The following is a 19398-nucleotide window of genomic DNA, read 5'->3' as shown; positions in this document are numbered from 1 at the left end:
ATTTTTATATCCTTGAATATATATTTTCGTGAAGTTTGTTAACCCATATGTTCTATCTTGCTTGTTATACATTTCTGTTTTAGATATTGCAGCGTTTCCTGTCGTATTTTTTATTATGTATATATATACATGTATCTCTTTTTGGATATATTTCTTGTGTGATCTATTAATCTGTGTTATAGTTCCACATGTTGTATATTTCTGTTCTAGATATTGCAGTGTTTCCAATTTTATTTTAGATGTTCCAGTGTTTCTAGAGCTGTTTTAGGTGTTCCAGTGTTTCCAGAGCTGGTTTAGGTGTTCCAGTGTTTTCAGAGCTGTTTTACGTGTTCCAGTGTTTCCAGCGTTATTTTAAATGTTCCAATGTTTTCAATTCTATCGTTTTTTGTCGTCATTCATATGTTGTCCCGCATCTTGTATATTCGATCGACTCTATTCATTTGTGCACGATCTTCTATTGTATTCTCCCTTTGTTACTATAGAGTTTCTTTTCTGTTGTTCGCTTTTGCCAACACTTCGAGTTCACGAATGCAAAGTACTTCATGTACTGTATTCTCTTCAATCTTTGCATACGTAGGGTGAAATATTTTCAGATCATTGATAGGTAGAAATCTCTTCTTTTAAGTCGATATATATTTCTAGTTAGGTTGATTGCTTTGAAATTCAGACAATTATTGGCTAGGCAGGGTATTTGTGTTTCCTTTCATTTGTAACAATTCTTTCTCACGAAAATTCTTTATGAAAGTCCTTTCATTGTGCGTTTGCATAGGGATCGGAGATCGAACTTGTTGCAAATGTACATTGAAAGGAGGTTTTGTTTAATGATATCTTGTATAAAAGGAGGGTGGATGGGACGCGGTTAGGGTGGGTCTCCATTCGCAGCAACCTCCACGTGGTGAGACCCGGGTTCTATTTATTTAATATATGTATAATTATTAATTGCATCATATAGCTATACGATACAATTAAAAATTATATAGTAAATAATTGGAAGCCAATGGCTGCCATAGGTTAGTTTTATTTAAATTGGTTTAGAACAAAACTTCGTAAAGCTAATTATAGTAGATAAATTTTCCAAACAAAACCGTCGGTAATGATTCTTTCGCACTTAGAGATAAATGATCTATGATATTTTGGCCGCTCAGGAATGAGGAGTGGAGTCATCGTAAGAGTATTAACTCTCCGTGACAGCCTTTATACGTAGCTTTAATTTTATTGTAATTTCTTGTATGTTTCAGCAGTTTTATTATAATTTATTGTATGTTTCAGCAGTTTTATTATAATTTATTGTATATTTCAATAATTTTATTGTTATTTCTTGTATGTTTCAGTAGTTTTATTGTAATTTGTTTTATATTTCCCGCTTTAGAGGTAAGAGAGTGAAAGATGCTGTAAGAAAGAGTGAGTCAGATCAGTAACACAAGTTCAGTAATTAGTCGGGCATTTATTTCATTACTTTCTGCTTTTTCTCTCTGTTTTCTTTCTGCTTCTTTCTGCTTTCATTACTTTCGCTGTCAATAATTATGTGCGACCTGTTTGAGCACTTTTTGCAGAGATGGCGCCACGGATTCTGGAGTAGTGTTTGTATCATCTGTCTCACTCTTTCTTATAGCATCTCTCTCTCTCTCTCTCTCTCTCTCTCTCTCTCTCTCTCTCTCTCTCTCTCTCTCTCTCTCTCTCTCTCTCTCTCTCTCTCTCTTACCTCTAAAGCGGAAATATACAAAAAATTACAATAAAATGACTGAAATATACAAGAAAAAATGTAATTAATTCTTAGTAAAAATTAAAACAAAATTAAGTTAAATTAAAGTTAAAAAAAGAAACTAGAAACTAATAATTTAAAGCAAGAATGGAGAAATCCACGACGTGACGCAATCACATGTGCATAATCGCGCGCGAAAATTCGTAATTTAAAATATGTTATTTATAGATATATGTTTATACATATTTTAAAATACACATAAACTGTTAGAAGAAAAATTAATTTAAATATTAATAATTTTTATAAGAGTCATCAACAGTTTTTATTAATAAAATTAATTTCCAGTAATTGTATAACTTATTAAATTTAAGTAGGATTGTAACAGTCGAAGGTAATATTAGAAAGTAGTTCAGCGATCATATTGTGTGATTAAATGATTAAAAATAATAAGATTTATAAGTTATTTGCTAGGATATATTTTCGAATATCATAGTGTCGACACTGTGTTGTCAGTTGCTACACGTGTCTGCACTTCGATAGCAATTTGCCGCCGCATTTCTTTATAACAATGCTAGCAAGCAACGCGTGTTCTATGTTCATTCATGATCATTTTCTTCTAAGTAAACGTATTATTAATTAAATTTCCTTAAACGATATGGAGCCATTGTATTTAGGAAAAAAATTCCACGGATGAATGCGGACACAGATGGCTACGGATGTGTTAAAACATAACTTATCCACTGTGGCAGCACGATGTGGTGATTGTCGACACCGTGTCGACGAGAAATTATTAATGTTTGTGTATATGAACGTGGATATTGAGCAATATATGTACATACCTTTATTGCTAAATGATTCATAAATGAATATCTCATACTTCGAAGGGTACTGCTAGCTTGATGAAAAAAATAAACATTCTGAACTGTATAAAACTATATAAGCTTTGTGTATCCAAAAATGAGCATTAATTATTAAGTACCGTTCAAATTCATTTTCATGCTGTTCTATAATTTTCTTAATCATCTAGATAATGACTTTATTAATAGCTTCTATATAAATATCATTACATATGTTTACTTTCTCTCTGATGGTATAGTTTATTATAGAAGCTTGTGCTTTAAACATGATTTAAAATATAAAATATATGTGTGAATAAGAACTAGATTATACTTTAAAAATTATATTCTAATAAGAACTATTCATTTTATAAATAAATAAATAAAAAATATATATAAATAATATATATATATAATATGCGTATATACTATTAGGAACAACAAAAATAAGTAAAAATTACATTACCTTTTCAAACAAAACCTATAGATATTCACTTATACAATGTTTCAAAATAATTTTTATTTTATATCCATTTTGAAATGATAAAGAAAAAAATGTAATGAAAACTTAAGCTATAAATTATGCGCTTAATCGGTTGGGATTTAGGTACAATTATAGTTTCTTGGAATATGTATGTAAGATTTAGCAATTTCATAATGCTTGCATACACATCTGCACATGCTATTCTGACAGATAATTTTTAGCGAATATCTCTTATCAATTCCTGTATACGTTTGTGGTATTGGTAAATCATACGACAATTTATTCACATACTAAAAATAAAACATTAGTACAAGTATGAAATGTTCGCTATATTATTCGTGGGATCATACTGTAGGACTTCAACTCAAAAATGCAAGTGGTTCATGCGTTAATTTATAAAGCAATCAAAAATTGAATTGAGTAATATGGAAATTTACGCTATACTGGTTTCTCGCTATCGTGCGAAGAATACGAAACGAACAAAATGAGCGCACGCCATTGAGCTATCGTGAATTGTATGCCATTATCGTATTGCCTACGAATTTTACAAAAATAACGGCGCGCAACAAATTGCTCGCTTGAATTCTGCAACCAGCGTTGCACCATAGATTAAAATTGGAGGATTGTGTGCACGACTAGAATTCCCAATTGCATGGAACGAAGAGAAGACATGATGGAGTGGGGTTACATGTGATTTCACGGCTTATTCGATGAAGCGTCGACAGTTCGTTACGAGTACCAAGCGTGGATAGATAATATCGACGATACACGGACGTGTCTCATTGACTCATTTCAGTTTTTATAGATTGCGACGTCCAGTCTTATCGTATTGAGCCGAGTAACGGTGAAATTGTGCTTGGTACCCGGGTGTGAATATTTTAGTGATAAATTTCTTTTTATTTTAATTGATGTTGGTAATAAGCCTAAAAAATTTCCTTGTTCACTCATACGTTACCGACGAGCACGTTTTTCCTGAAACTCATTGCACGTCACAAAGGAATAACGCAGAGTTACGAAACGGCGGGAGAGAAGACGAAAACGGTAAACGAGACAACGGAATGTATCCTAAATAACTTCCGGATTCGTATGGCATGCTATAATACGCTTTTACCTACTTTCCTGCGATATGATTCTTCGCAGTGATTGTTGAAGCATCAAGATACAAGTTTACTTGCGTGGAAATTCCAGTTCCAGTTGCGACCTTCAGGACGAGCATCGCGTCACCCGGCAGTAGCGTTTGCAACAGTGCCGTAGAATCATTATGAGGCCATTAACATGTGTTTTGTAAACGAGTTCTCATAATTGGACAATTTCGATGCCGCATGTATGAGCGTATTGTATGGCACAAAGAAGGAAGTTGTTAAACGTGAAATTTAGATGCAAGCAGTACCGATTATCAAAACCTCTTTTTTCTGGGCAGCGACGAAGAAAACTCATCTCTAAAGACGCCATGTTGTTGTAAGCTGACGGTGAACAGGCACTGGCAAACTGACCGCGACCAAGGAATACGATGATTTGTCCGAGGTAATTCCATATGTTTCATTTGATCTTTATATTAAAAAAATGAAATAAACATTTCTTTTATAATTTCCCATAGTTTTTAAATTCCTTTTCATGTTATTATTATTGTTATCGATAAACTTCTCATCTCTCATCTTCACTATCTTCTTTTTTATAGGTGTTATCGTGTATACATACTTTTTGTGTCATATTTTTAAATTCCTTTGATCGCCTTATTCGACGGGTATTTTACGCGATTACGTAAATTTTATAGTGTACATTGATCTTTGCCCTAATATCACAATCAATATATTTTACAGTACTCCAAATAGAACGATAAATCACACCCATTTAAGTAGCAGAGAATTAAACAATGTAATCACTTTACCTTTTTGTATTTAATTTCTTAAAATATTCGATAATCTAAAATTAACATTTACATGACGTAAATCATTATGTGGATTGGTCATAAATCGATAACATTTTAAATACATTCTCACGATAACTAACGATAATGCATTTCTTCGAATTGTATAGAACTGGAATTTCCTGGATAAAAGAAGAAACCTTGACTACTTATATACTATTATTTTCTGTACAATCTAAAATATCATTTGAAACGTTCTATTAAAATAGTAATAACTGTTTAGGTATAAGAGAATTTCGTCGCTCAATTATTTACAGAATCTATGCAAAATTCATAAAGCGATACTTGCGTACAGTGTACAGTGTTCTAGATAAGAATGTAGATCGCGTAGAATATTCTTGGTTGCACAAATTTTATAATTATTAATGAGAAATGGGGAATATTGACTCTACAAAGCTATGTAATCTTATCTGAATATAAAATTTTTATAATCTGATAGTAAATACGTATACCGCTACTACAATTTGACTATCTACATTTATCGTGGATGCGTTTCACTATCATCGGTTTAATTTGAAGCTATCAATCGTATTGATCAATTTTATTAACACGATATTATACACCTGGATAATTGAAATTTGTTGGTATGCGGTACTGTAAACACGTTCTTTTTTTTCTATAGTGTATTGGCATGGTGACATTGGTGCAGCAACAGCAGCAACCAAAACTAGACGAGGGCAAGTACCAAAAAGAACAGGATCACGGGAGCAACGACTCCGTCGAAAATCGTGATATCGGGAACAGTCGTAGCGAAGTCGCGCATACTACCAAAAGCATTCAACTTCCGGTCCACGGAAATGGTAGCGTCACCGGTTCCTCTACGCAGTGCAGTGACGTAGACGACGTAGACGACGATGAAGATGAAACGGACATCGAAGAAGGAGAATGGATACCAGATTTACCGGCGGTATTACAGCAACAACAAGTGAGCACTGCGGACGGCAATGCAGTGCCACTTAATGTGGATCCAACGAGTTTCGGTGATATTCGTATAAAGAATTCTACTAACGTACATCTTGGTAATAAGACATTTTATAACGGTCCGGTGGCAATAAAGCAGTTTGTCTATACCACCCCGACTGCGATACAGGGGCTTACTGCAGTAAAGAACGATAATGATCAAGCAAGAGAAGCCAATACTGCTACTGAACAATCAACTGCGAACAACTCGATCTTAACAGAAGATACTTGTTTCAGTAAAGGTAATTTTTATTTTTAGAAACTCTGTTTCGGTAAATAGTATTCGGGCTATGTAATATAAAAAGATCTTATAGGGAAAGCGAACGCGGTAGGGCTTATCGGAGATCGTTGAAATACATGAAAAGATGTTGAGATTCTGAATATTTTGAATTAATCTAACACAGTATGAGGACCTACTATATATATACTATTGCATGATTTCTACTGTCACTTTCGCCGATGTGACCTATATGATTGAACGTTGGCCATGCCTACGCGAATATAGATATACTTTGGCTTAAAATCTATGTCAAGGGGATTGATAAACTATGTTTATTCGTCTGATAATTCATGTAGTTATCATTTCTGGTTTATTAGTATTTCTTTAAAATGTTTCTTCCCATTATACTTATACAGTGATATACGGCTTAATTTATGTACACTCTCTATCATTATCATATCGCGTGTATATGCTTTAAGTTGATAGAACATCGAAATCAAATATGATGATAGTAATAGGTGTAAATAATTTCTATAGTAATGATATAATAATTTTTTTGTGTTATTTTTAGTAACAAAGTGGTTGTCGACCTGGCGATGCGGAGTACTTTTGTGTATATTAGCCTTATGTTTCGTAGTTTCTGTAATTGTCATCAGTATATATCTTGCGCGCAATACTGTTATCCAGCCAGTTCCTATTTTCCCAGAAATACCAGATTCTTCTCTTGGAGGTAATTATATATTCGCCATTTTCTTATTCGCGCAACGTCATACGCTTTCTTAGTTTCTTAATTACTTATTGGTACAATTTATATATTAACAATATATCGAAAATGGAAAATTGATAAACTATTTATAATTAAATTTCAATGATTAATTTGCAGATGTTAAAATAAAAAATGTCCGTTTCGTTGAGCGAGATGAATGGGGTGCTCAACCACCTGCAGCACCATTAACGAAGATGAAACTTCCGGTACCGTACGTGATTATTAGTCACACGGTAACTGATTTTTGCACAACGCAGTCGGAATGTACGTTTCGTGTTCGAATGGCACAAACATTTCACATAGAATCTAGAAAGTGGTCAGACATTGCTTATAATTTTCTTGTTGGTGGCGATGGACTAATATATGTTGGTCGCAGTTGGAACTACATGGGTGCACACAGTTTTGGATTCAATAATAGAAGCATAGGTATTTCTTTTATCGGTACATTTAACACCGTAGTACCACCCAAAAGACAATTGCAAGCTGCGCAACGAATTATCGAATTAGGCGTGGAGGGTTCTAAAATTGCGAAGGACTATAAACTGTTAGGACATCGACAAATCTCTCCGACTTTAAGTCCGGGTGATGCATTATTTGATACAATCAAAACTTGGCCCCATTGGTCACCAAAGCCATAAAAATTATTGCTCTTAATGATTTTGTACATCAAAAATTTCAAGGACTGTTTCTGTAAAATTTTTTTATTATTGACGGTCAAATAATACGACTTGAACAACGCAATTATTTACGTACTTATCTTTTCGTATAAGAGTTTTATATACATATGTATATAACTCTATACTGATCAAATTCTTTTTACATGATTTAATGGTAAGTTAATTTGCATACGTTTACACATTGTATAAAAATGCAAAAATGTAAGCCAATGTTATGTGAAAGATGTTGCATGTTCAGCTGTAAGTGTATATTTTTAATATAAGTCACTTTATGTTTACCAAAAAAAAATAGTGTACATATTGTAAAGATCAAGAATTATGTAGAAAAAATATATATAGGAGAGTAATTTTTTTATTTCATGTACACGTAAACGCACACAGAACACATTGTTTACTAGTAATCTTTAAATTTTCATATACAAATATCTTGAAAAAATGTTCTTTTGATTTATTAATACATTAAAAAACTCGTGCGCATGAGTGAGGTTATATAGGACCAATAAAGAAGAAATTTAGTTGTTTCTTAACAGAGGGCACTACATGTTTACCGTAGATTGTTAAGGCTCATTTACAATTGCAACATGTTCCAATCAGGATGCGTTGCGGAACCGAAACAGAACACGAGTGCTCGAAAAATAATTATTTATGGAACACATATTGTTTAAAGCAACTGTTATACTAACAGTATCCTTAAAGGAAGCAATGTACAGAGCTCTCAGGGACTGGAAATTTTGATACATGTTTTATAATTTTTCGATTTACATGTCGATATGATACTGTTAAAGGGACAAATCGTGCACGAATCTATAGTTTCGAAGATAGCCATTTTGGCGGGTGACGTGTTTGCATGCCGAGTATTGACAGCCATAACATAAATGACCGACGTTGCATGTAATATGGCGATAATTGCTTTTCCGATCAACAGAATGCAAAGAACATGGTAATTCGTGATAGAATTAAGAAAGGATCGTTACAATTTTTCATAATGGTGAGAAATATTAATGAATTGGAGTTTTGGAGGATAGTAAACAGAAGAAAGGCCGCGAATAATTTTCAGCTGCGTTAGGGGGGGCAATGCACCATGGGAACAATTTGCGACAGGCGCATGCGCAGATCAGTTTACAGTTGGAGCTTGGAAGAAAATGGCGTCAGCTAAGTTTCTGGAGGAAGCTCTGAGCACGGACGTCGATGAATCCGCAGTGAACGCGATAGTGGGCTCCCTCGAAACGCAACTAGTAACATCGACGCCGGCTGTCTCTGGTCATCAAGTAAGTTCTGCGTCAGTCAGCCAGCAGAATCATCAAGTGAACAGTGGTATTTCCAACGGGGGCACCATCACCGCGGTACAGCCGCAGAAACATGGGGTTTCAAACGGCGGCGGTGCTACTACAGTAAATAGTCTGATGACTCAAGAAGTAACGAAGTCTATTACCACGAGTACTCTCCTCCCTGTAAACGTGGTTACCTCAAACGCAGTGGCGCCACAGGTTACTACACAACAGCAGCAACAGCATACACAGTCAGCAGTCCCCCCTGCTGCTTATATCAATCAAGTTACTACAAACCAGGTGACGAGCAATCAAACGACAAATATACCAAGCCTTACTAAAACGCACGAACCTGTGAAGATTATTTATCCAACTGTTGGTCAGGTAATAGCGACCGCAGGAGTGGCAAATGCGAATAATAAACTTTCTTTTCCTGCACAAACCGTTGGACAGCTAGCCAATGGTACCTTGGGAATAACATCGCAGGCAGTGCTACAGACAACATCGAATGTTGTTTCAAACGTTGGCTCTGTTAGTGAAACGGGCAGTCAAACAGTTGCTAGTGTAAATAAGCCGACAGGTACAGCTTTGGTGATAAAGACTAGTGTAGCACCCAGTGGCATGGTTTCTGTTCCAATGTCTGTTCCTGTTTCTGTGGCTGGCAATGCGGTCAGCACAGCTCTACAGGGTAAAGCTGGAGTTACGTCGACGATAGTACCCAGCAATGTGCAAATTCTTAATGTTAACACAATGCGTCCTGGCACACCAGTGGCAGGACAACAAACGGGAAAACAAGTTGCACCCAGGGTAGTGATTGGTCAACACATGCTTGGAGCTAGACCTGGAGCTCCAGGGGTAAGATACTCGTAGTTTGTAAACAAATACACATACATATATAAATGTTAAAAGGTCATCTTCAATTTAAGTTTTAATATTTTCTATTGTTATATTTATTTATATGTATATCCACAATTAACAAAAATGTTTCAGCGTTTCATACAAATTTGTTTTTTTCAACTTTCCAATTTTTAGATAACGTTACAAACGTTACATGGCCTCCAACCTGGAACTCAGGGTCATATATTACTAAAAACTGAAAGCGGACAGTATCAATTGCTAAGGGTAGGGCCACCACCGACAGCAGGTACACCTGCTGGTACAGCCGTTACACCAAATAGTATAGCAGGAAATGCAGTGGTCGCTGCACCATCCCCAGGCACTACCTATCGCTTAGCCTCAGTGCCGGCTGTAAGTAGGCTGAACACACAGTTCACTGGCCCACCACTCGCCACCTTAAGAAAATCTGTTCAGGTGACGCACTCTTATACCTCTTACAAGACTCGATGTAGTGCTGTAGTAGACTTTTAGTTTATGCCATTAGTTGGAATGGTGTTTATTGGTAAGGTTATGTATTATGTTTATATTCTTTCAATCTGTCATTACGTTGTTTCAGTTTCTATGAAATCCTCTTTAAAGCATAACATATTTTGAATGCATTTCACTTTCTTTTCTTATTTATATTTTTTGGTATTAATTAATATACGTAAACAAGAAAGTTTTATTTTCATTTATTGTTAATTTTGAAGAATTTATAAAAACTTTCAGTTGTCATAAGACTGAGAGATTTTATCTTAGTATAAAGAGAGTTTTGTTTTTCATTGGCTTATTTTGCTGGGATGCCTCTTTATTGTAGAACTTGTAAGTTTTTAAAACGTGCAATTACATTGTTAAATTCAATGCCATTATCATATATTGCATGTTATATTGGTTAAGGGTACCATAGAGTAATTTGTTTTTGCAGAGTTTAAAAAGTAATTAAATTTATATATGCAATTTTTAATATCGAAGCTTCCTCCATATAAATACAAAAATTTAGTTTTCAAGAAAATATATTCCATACTTACAAAATTCTGTCTTTCATGAAAATAAAGTTCACATTTTTAATTAAAACTTTATAAATTATAATTATACAACATAGTTTGAAATATTTAATTACATGAAATTGACATGAAGCAAATGTTATCGTCATTCTTCATGTAAAAATTTTTTATTAAATTTTCATTTATAAATTATGTTTTAATAGTTTGATATATACATATATAAAATTATTGGTTTTATGCATGAAGTATCTACTGTATAAATATGTAAAATACATTCAGAATGAGTATCTAAGATAAAAATAAATATATGTATATTGCTTAATAAGAAACAACTGAAGGATATTTTCATAAAAAGAATTACGAGTCTGTACAAGGTACAAGTGCGTCTTTAATGTTTAACATAGGTATATTTATTATGTTAAATCAGTATAGTTATATATTTATTCTGAAATGATAAAAGTAATTGAAAAAGTAATATGTAGACTTTATATTTAAAAATCTGAAGTTCAGCATGCATGTAGGAACGACATCTAAATTATGATTCTTTTCAAACAAGACAAGGAAAATCTGATGCTATAAATATTTCTACAAATATTAATTAGAGAATGCATGTAGGAAATATAAGTATAATTAATTCTATTCGTGATACTGAGCTTCGGAACACTAAATGACCTGATCTTCTTTTAGCATCAATTATTTTTGTAAACAAATATTAGTCAACTGAAATTTTATTAAACTGGTTAAAGATAAAAGCATGCTGCGAACAAAAATGATTATATAAATTATGCTGTTTATATTTTATTTTTAGTAATGCTACAAAATGCTTTTACTTTGAATGATATTGCAGTTTTATAACTTTGATAGAATTTTGAAGTGATTACAAATTTACAGGTATTATTTAAGAAGATATGTAAATATTTGTTAATTTTTTCCATGTAGACATATAGAATAAAAGTTTTGCTTCTGTTAATAAGTTTAGACACAGAAAATCTTATTATAGTGTTTGTAATTATTTATTCATACAGACTGTGGCTGCAACTATAACAACTGCGACTACAACTCCTGCGACAGTGACTGCTGCTGCAACGACTACACCTACTCCACCTGTTACTACCGTTCAAACTGTTCAGACACCTACACCAGTATGCATTACATGTAGCAATATTTATTAAAATTTATAATATGAGACAGCAATTTAATTATATTATATCTTTTGCTTTTAGCGTCAAACTACAGATAATACCAAAGAAAAGTGCCGTAAATTTTTAGCAAACTTGTTAGAGTTGTCTAGTCGAGAACCTAAAGCGGTGGAACGAAATGTTCGAACTTTGATACAAGAGTTAATTGACACTAAAGTTGAACCTGAAGAGTTCTGTGATAGACTTGAAAGATTATTGAATGCGTCGCCTCAACCATGTCTGATTGGATTTCTCAAGAAAAGTTTGCCACTTTTACGGCAATCCCTCGTGACGAAAGAATTGGTCATAGAAGGAATAAAACCTCCTCCAGCCAATGTTGTGTTCCCCGTAACGTCTGTCACTCCTGCAGTAACACAGGTAAAGTGCTGCACAGCTTTACTATAATCGTTTATCAGATAGTCTGTAGACAAAGGCACATCTATACCACTATTGTCTGATCTATAAACAGAGGCAAAGTGATGTTCTTTCACTCGCGTGATTGTCTAAGTTAGGCTAAAAAAGGAAGAAGTTATATTAGATTTATTGATATTTTTCGGAACATTTGCTTTTGTAACTGCATATCGTTGAGTGAAGTTGCAAAATTTGTGTGTGATTAGCATTTTTCGGTTTATGATAAAAGACATGAAAAATAAGTTAAAGTAGATACGAGTAAACACTACGAAGTTTGTGAAGTAAATTAATACGAAGTTTCTTATGAAACGAAATCTAAACGAAACGTAAATAGTTGAAAAGATTTGTAGATGAACAGACTTATGTAAATAGACTTTGTTAGTATACACTTCGTGCAGATAAAGTCTGTAAAATATTGTAGATCTTAACTGTTCAATTAATTAGTCAGTAAATTATCGCGTGCTACGGTATATTAGTGTATTAATCACTTTGTTGGAAATATTTAATAGGCAATATCCTGTTGCATTTTTATTATACTAATTGTTTAAAATATTAATATACTTTGTAATGTAATGTAGCAGAATCAGCTTAGACCAACTGTTGCTGTGGCCGCGGCAACAGTTCCTGTAACTGCAGTTACCGCAACTACACAAGTTAGAGTAATGACTCCGCTACCTGCAGCTACAACGACAGTCCCTCGACCAGCTCAGCCAGTTCAGCAAAGGCTGGTAAGATATAGGCTATTAGATTTATAATGCTTCTTTATTTAAGCATTCAAACTTGCTTAATTACTGGCTGTTTATGTTTAGATTGAATTAATGAATATTGTGATAGATTAAATAATGGTATAAAGATTATTATTTTTTTTCCGTTTTAGATACGACCTGTCACAACGGTGGTTCGTAGTCCTGCAGCGTATACTGTGAAGTCCACGGTAGCGGTGCCTGGAATTCGGCCCACTGTTCCTACAGTTCAAAAACCACCTGTTACAACGACTGTTGTTAAAACAGTTACGACTACAACGCAAGGCAAAACAGTCAACACAACCACTACTGTTAATAAAGCCGTAGTGCCTTCTTTCGTTCCAAAGCCAGTTACTAAAGAAAAAGAAAAAAAGACATTTTCATCTGCAGGATATACGTAAGTGATTATTTTCTATAATTACACTATGTACATTGCGTTATTTATATTGATATTTGTTCATTTGATACTATTTTCAATAGGGGAGATGACGATATCAACGATGTCGCGGCAATGGGTGGTGTTAATCTTGCTGAGGAGTCACAAAGGATTCTCGGTTCTACAGAATTTGTTGGAACACAAATCAGATCCTGTAAAGATGAAGTGTTCTTACATATGACGCCATTACAACAAAGAATTAAACAAATCGGTACTTATTTATAATAATTGTTTGACGTAGCAGATAGGTATGGTATTTAAATGACAAATAAAACTTATTTTCTAGTTTCTAATTACGGATTAGAAGAACCTAATCAAGAAGTAGCAGCGTTAATATCTCATGCTGCACAGGAAAGATTAAAGAATTTAGTAGAAAAATTAGCAGTAATTGCGGAACACAGGATAGATTTAATAAAGGTGAACATTAAACATTGGGATAAATAAAATAAAAATGCGATTTAATATTATGATGATCAAACAAAAACTTTTCAATTAAATACGCGATTCGAATGTTTCGAAAGTGAAGAACACGTAATGGTTACAGGTGGACCCGCGTTACGAGGTAACGCAAGACGTCAGGGCACAGTTAAAGTTTTTGGAAGATTTGGATAAAGTGGAACGTAGAAGACACGAAGAACAAGAAAGGGAGCTGTTATTACGCGCGGCGAAAAGTCGCGCGAAAACGGAAGATCCAGAACAAGCAAAGCTCAAGGCAAAAGCTAAGGAGGTACTTTCACAAAAGTATAACATACAAATGATATGTCATTATTGCAACCAAAGATAATTACAATACGCGAAACTTCATTTAGATGCAACGCGCGGAAATGGAGGAATTAAGGCAAAGAGAAGCAAACTTGACAGCCTTGCAAGCAATTGGTCCACGTAAAAAGCCTAAACTCGATGTAGGAGGGTCTGCCAGTAGCCCAGGCAGTAATTCCGGTTTGAACGCGTCCGCGACCGGAATTAACAGACAAATACCAATGAGACCACGTTTAAAAAGGGTGAATTTCAGAGACTTGTTGTTCCTTCTTGAACAAGAGAAAGAAACGTGTAGGAGCACAATGCTGTATAAATCGTACTTGAAGTGATGTTCTGTGAAGGGCAGGAACTTAAGTGACCCGCCCGATATCTGGCGCCCTACCTGCATGGTCTTGTGTGAGCTGGCCTCAATGGACCTTGGATCGTATAACGTTAGTGTATACGTTACATTGTACAGTGTTTCATAAGTTGCATACAATGAAAATTCATTAACGAATCACGTCGGGATTCCACATACATTAAAAAAAATAAGATTATTTCTACCATGTCGATAAGCTTCCCTACTGTAAATGACTGAAGATTTTTTAAATGTAATATAATAGATTGTTCTTTATTTTTCAAACACAAAATTGCATCATTGAACAGAGCATCAATGTGTATGAGCACATATGCCTGATGATCAGTCTTGGGTAGTCTCTTTATCGCAAGGATGTGGTGTGGCCATATATAAACGTTGTTATATGGTGAGTGTCTGCGGGAGCGAGTGAATGCGTGTACATTTGTCATTTATGTATATGCCTGCTGCATTGTGTAACACTTGACCTATACTTTTGGACACTGTAGCGCTAGTGTAAAGAGTGCAGGTTTTGTTAAGATAGTAAATCGTATTTTTGCAAATTGTAATGTAATAATATAATGTGAGCACACTGTCCAAAAAGTATGGAATAATTTGTACAATATCATTACACATAAAAAATACTAAAATAGTGATAATTTCAATGTTGGTACAACAAAATATAGCTAATCTCCACCATAAGATGGAATTGTTATCAGTATATTATGTTGTAATCTACATTTTCAGTGTTTATAAAAGAATTAGCTGTTACGTTTTTTATTAAAGAAATATTTACAAAAGTAAGAATTACGGATATTTCTTCGATTGACGTTAATTTAATTATTTATATTTCCTCTTCGGAATCGGTGCAGTTTTTTGCTAAATGTTCAGAAAAAAGTGTGCTTCGCATATTCGATTGAAAGAAAGAAAAATAAAATTCAAGCGTGTACCTGATTTACAATGTAAAAGAATTTGCTGCAGATGTACGTGGGTGCCTATTATCGTACAGAGTAATTAAAATTATATCGATCTTTCCTAACTTGCTCATCGCATGAGCGTGTTTCGCATTACACGTGCCCGAAATAGACTTTTGTGAAAAATTAAAAAAAAAAAGAAATGGAAAGGATCATTGTACATGTTTATCATCATATAATAGAAAGTACATTGATACGTATGTACGCATACTAATATAAGTATGTATCGTTTATTGCGTTTAGATTTGAGTTTTTAGTACAACTTCATTTTTAGATTTTTCACACTAGCCTTCGTTGTATAATAGCTATTAATCGTAATGAATCTTGGACGATTTGTGTTCATTCTCATACATACATACATACATTCATTCATACATACATACATACATACATACATACATTCATTCATACATTCATTCATACATACATACATACATACATACATACACTACATATATATGTATATGTACTAAATACTTTACGCGATATCAATACGAGAAGTCACCAATTTTTATAAACTGTAATATAAATTTGATATAAGTTTGTTGTGGCAATAATAGAAATTTTTCTATTGTACTGCCGTAGTTTTGGGATTGCAGAACGATAACATGATACGAGGTAAACTATTTATTATTCTTTTTTTTTTTTAATTTTTTTCTAGCAATTCACATTCACGCGGGAATAGTTACTTCAGATTATCCGATTACAAAGAAGAAATATGAAAGATCGTAAATATCGCCCGGTAATCTGGATTAACTGTGATCTCTTCGACGAATTACGTGCTTCCATGTCCTTTGGAGAGCACGATAGATGTTCCCTGACCGGCATTTCGCGACGAAAGAGATAAAGTAGAGATATTTGCAAAGGCACGTACACCTGTGAGTCTTCTTGTGTAAATAACGAGAGAGTAAAAAGGAGCGAGTCTAACGTAACGTTTCAGTTACAATTACCTGAAACGTAGTTGCTTCAACGGTTCAAAATTGTCGATTAAAAATGCAGTACGCGCACAAGACTGACGAATCCTGTAGAAGATGTTAATAGTTGAACTGAATTTACTTCGACTGTCTATAGCGCTGATTAATTGCGGGATATGAATCAGTACAAAAGGAAAGAAAAAAGTGAAATTATTTAACGTGTAATAGATGCAAAGGTATAATTGCAATATTGATCTCAGCTATATACTTCTATTTGTTATTGCGTGCATCAAGATACGATTGCCTTTTTTATATATAAGTATATATATACATATATAAATATATATACATAATGCAATTGATATAAGTTTTCCATTTTGCGGGAGAGGGAGAGAGAAAGAGAGAGAGAGAGTGAGAGTGAGAGGGAGAGAGAGCTTGAAATTAAACGATGGAAGTGGATCGTTGAAGCAAAATTGTTCGAGTAATTTATGTAAATAATTCGTTTTTTTTTCTTTTTAGTAACTACATACTTTTATCCGAGAAAAAGGCGCACATACCATTACTTGTATCATACATTTTGCCGCGCACTTCGCAATGTAAAAAAAAGAAAACAATTTTTACTTAGCTGCGTGTTCCTCTTTGCAGTGATCGCATCGTTTTTTACGAGCTCCATGAAAGAAAAAAGAAAGAAAACGCAAATTTCTGAAGTTAGAATATAATGTTCTCCTTACTGCCACTAGGTGGGATTATTAACATATAAATATATAAATAGAGGAATGTAAAGAAGCAAAAAAAAAAAGACTAAAAGTACATAGCAGTTTTGGTACAGTATCATATTTTTACAAATTGTAATTGGATAAGTCGTAATCGAGAGATAATAAAACAGAAAAGAAATGAGTTTCACCAAAGAATAGTCCGAATTTTTTATTCTTAAGTTCTCGATTGTTTACTTTCTTTCGTCCAAGAGAAGAAAGGATTAGGATTCTCTTGTGATACGCGTTTAGTTTTTACGGGTAGAAATTAATTTTTTAGTTTCCATCGTGTCAATATGTTTCGAGTCATAAGTTTTTGCGAATCTATATAATTCATAAAGTTTCAGGCTGCTATTGTATCTAAAAAATTAAACGATAAAAAATGGTAAAAGAAGATTCAAGTAAATATTAATTTTATTGTATCATTTTTGTCTCGCAATGTTTACTTCTTTTTATAATACTATTTTTATAAAAATGTTAATCGTTTGTGTTCTTCTTTCATTGAATTATGTGCATTCCATACGGAAAGGGAGTTTTGATAGCTTTTGAATAATTTTAAGCGTCGTAAGGATTTTTATGTATTAATTTATCAGTTGAATAAAAGAAGAAGTGGTAAATAAAAAAATACGCAAAAAATCGGTTACACAATACAAGCGTAGTGCTAAAGGAAGTTACAATAATTGCGTACCATCTGAACTATCACTGTAGACAGTTTGTACGTTATTATACATAAAGAGACGTTTGAATGCACGATCGTTAAAATATCTTCTTTAACTGTACTATATTATCGAAATGATAATCATTTTCTTTGCGAATCGTATTTGATAATTCGTCAAAAACAGTTTTGTATCTTTCCTCTAATCCGCTCTGATATTTGTTATTCAAACGTACAGATTGCAACTCAAGTGATTAATGTGTCGAAGAGATGTTGAAAAGAAATTATACCAATTGTAAAGGGTGTGTGCGTGCGAGAGTGAGAGAGAGAGAGAGAGAGAGAGAGAGAGAGAGAGAGAGAGAGAGAGAGAGAGAGAGAGAGAGAGAGAGAGAGTAAAAAGAACTTACGATGGTGCGAGCGGAAATACAGAAATACAAAAACGTAATATCACGATCTCATAGAATTGCGGTCATCGTAGCTAGCGGAGGAAGGAGTGGTGCCGCGAAAAATATCGCTGGTTGCAGCCTTCATGCAGACAATGGTGGCGTTACGTCCCGGCGTATCCTCGAATTTCAAGCCCGTCTTCCATGTTGACGCCAAAGGCTACTTCGCTTCGTGTCGTGTATTGAAGGACTTGGGACTGAGGCGACCCCGGGGCGATCCAGAAATGGAATATAATCAAGCCGCTGCTCGACAGAGACGGCGAACGCCGGGGCGGGTGGTAAAATGTGCAATAGCTGGCGAGAGGAGGGCGGAGGGTTTAGAAATGAAGAACAGAGAGACCAGGTGGAGAGAGAAAGACAGGGAAGAAACGAAGAAGGACGGACAATCGAGAGGAAGGGGGTGGTTATGAAGATGGAAGGAAGAAGCTTGTGGAAGGGGTGGAAAAATAGGATTTTCGAGGAGCAACAATAGAAACAGATTTATATGAGAAGAGAAGAAAGGAAAGAAAATATGAGAAACGGGAGACGAAGGGCATCGAGGGCAAAAAGGAGGACGTCACAGAAGAGTAAGAAGAAAGGGTTGTAAAAAAGGAGAAAAAAATAGCAGAAACAATAAGATAAAATCGGTGAAAAGATAAAGGATGGAAGAAAATAGGAGCGCGGAAAAAGAAAGAGATCGTACGAAACGAAAGGAGGAAGACAGAGAGGGAGAAAAAGGGAGAGAGGACGGGGTGGACGAGGGAGAGAGGGTTGAGCAGAGCGTCGGGTTCTCTGCTCGGCAGGTTCGAGGGATGACAGCCCGCGGCCCATACTACCCCCGGGCGTCGTGGATATTGAGTTCACGGTAACCATAGAAACGGGGCCCGAGGCAATGACGTTTGTGCGCTTTATCCCTTATTCCCGCGGTTACGTGATCAACGCTGTTCCCGAGCTCTTTTGCTCTCTCCTGTTCCTCCACGCGTCTCTTCCTCCGCATCCTCTTCTACCTCCCTTACACAGCCTTATTTTTCTCTTCATCCACTACCACGGAGAATCTATTGTTAGCTGGACTTGCAAATCTGGTTGTTACCATTGCTCTC

At 34.7% G+C, this 19398-nt stretch overlaps 2 protein-coding genes across 4 annotated transcripts; both read left to right on the top strand.

The window, feature by feature from the left end:
* Nucleotides 1-3689: 3689 nt before the first annotated feature.
* On the top strand, nt 3690-7568 carry LOC143423375 (peptidoglycan-recognition protein LC). Its single transcript, XM_076894645.1, has 4 exons — nt 3690-4546; nt 5572-6151; nt 6701-6859; nt 7013-7568. Exons 2-4 carry the CDS (start codon nt 5581-5583, stop codon nt 7531-7533), a joined length of 1251 nt encoding a protein of 416 aa, XP_076750760.1. The 5' UTR covers nt 3690-4546; nt 5572-5580; the 3' UTR covers nt 7534-7568.
* Nucleotides 7569-8207: 639 nt separating this feature from the next.
* On the top strand, nt 8208-15912 carry LOC143422879 (transcription initiation factor TFIID subunit 4). 3 transcript variants are annotated; one of them, XM_076893858.1, is made up of 10 exons: nt 8208-9695; nt 9873-10151; nt 11746-11862; nt 11944-12276; nt 12891-13037; nt 13187-13449; nt 13533-13699; nt 13775-13905; nt 14033-14215; nt 14298-15912. In XM_076893858.1, exons 1-10 carry the CDS (start codon nt 8715-8717, stop codon nt 14574-14576), a joined length of 2880 nt encoding a protein of 959 aa, XP_076749973.1. In that variant the 5' UTR covers nt 8208-8714; the 3' UTR covers nt 14577-15912. The 3 variants fall into 3 exon arrangements, with proteins under 3 accessions (XP_076749973.1, XP_076749964.1, XP_076749980.1); XM_076893849.1 differs by having other exon boundaries at nt 8226-9695; nt 12888-13037; nt 14298-15911; XM_076893865.1 differs by having other exon boundaries at nt 8237-9695; nt 9873-10088; nt 12888-13037; nt 14298-15910.
* Nucleotides 15913-19398: the final 3486 nt, after the last annotated feature.

Source organism: Xylocopa sonorina, chromosome 1 (genome assembly GCF_050948175.1).
Source record: "Xylocopa sonorina isolate GNS202 chromosome 1, iyXylSono1_principal, whole genome shotgun sequence".
Lineage (NCBI taxonomy): Eukaryota > Metazoa > Arthropoda > Insecta > Hymenoptera > Apidae > Xylocopa > Xylocopa sonorina.
This window is presented reverse-complemented; position numbering and strand designations above follow the sequence as displayed.

Excerpts from the sequence above, each read along its gene's own strand:
- LOC143423375 (XM_076894645.1), top strand. The coding sequence starts at position 5,581 with ATGGTGACATTGGTGCAGCAACAGCAGCAACCAAAACTAGACGAGGGC. Across the intron at positions 6,152-6,700 it reads AGATACTTGTTTCAGTAAAG|TAACAAAGTGGTTGTCGACC; the intron begins GTAATTTTTATT and ends TGTTATTTTTAG. Across the intron at positions 6,860-7,012 it reads ACCAGATTCTTCTCTTGGAG|ATGTTAAAATAAAAAATGTC; the intron begins GTAATTATATAT and ends ATTAATTTGCAG.
- LOC143422879 (XM_076893849.1), top strand. The coding sequence starts at position 8,715 with ATGGCGTCAGCTAAGTTTCTGGAGGAAGCTCTGAGCACGGACGTCGAT. Across the intron at positions 9,696-9,872 it reads CTAGACCTGGAGCTCCAGGG|ATAACGTTACAAACGTTACA; the intron begins GTAAGATACTCG and ends TCCAATTTTTAG. Across the intron at positions 13,700-13,774 it reads ACAAAGAATTAAACAAATCG|TTTCTAATTACGGATTAGAA; the intron begins GTACTTATTTAT and ends CTTATTTTCTAG.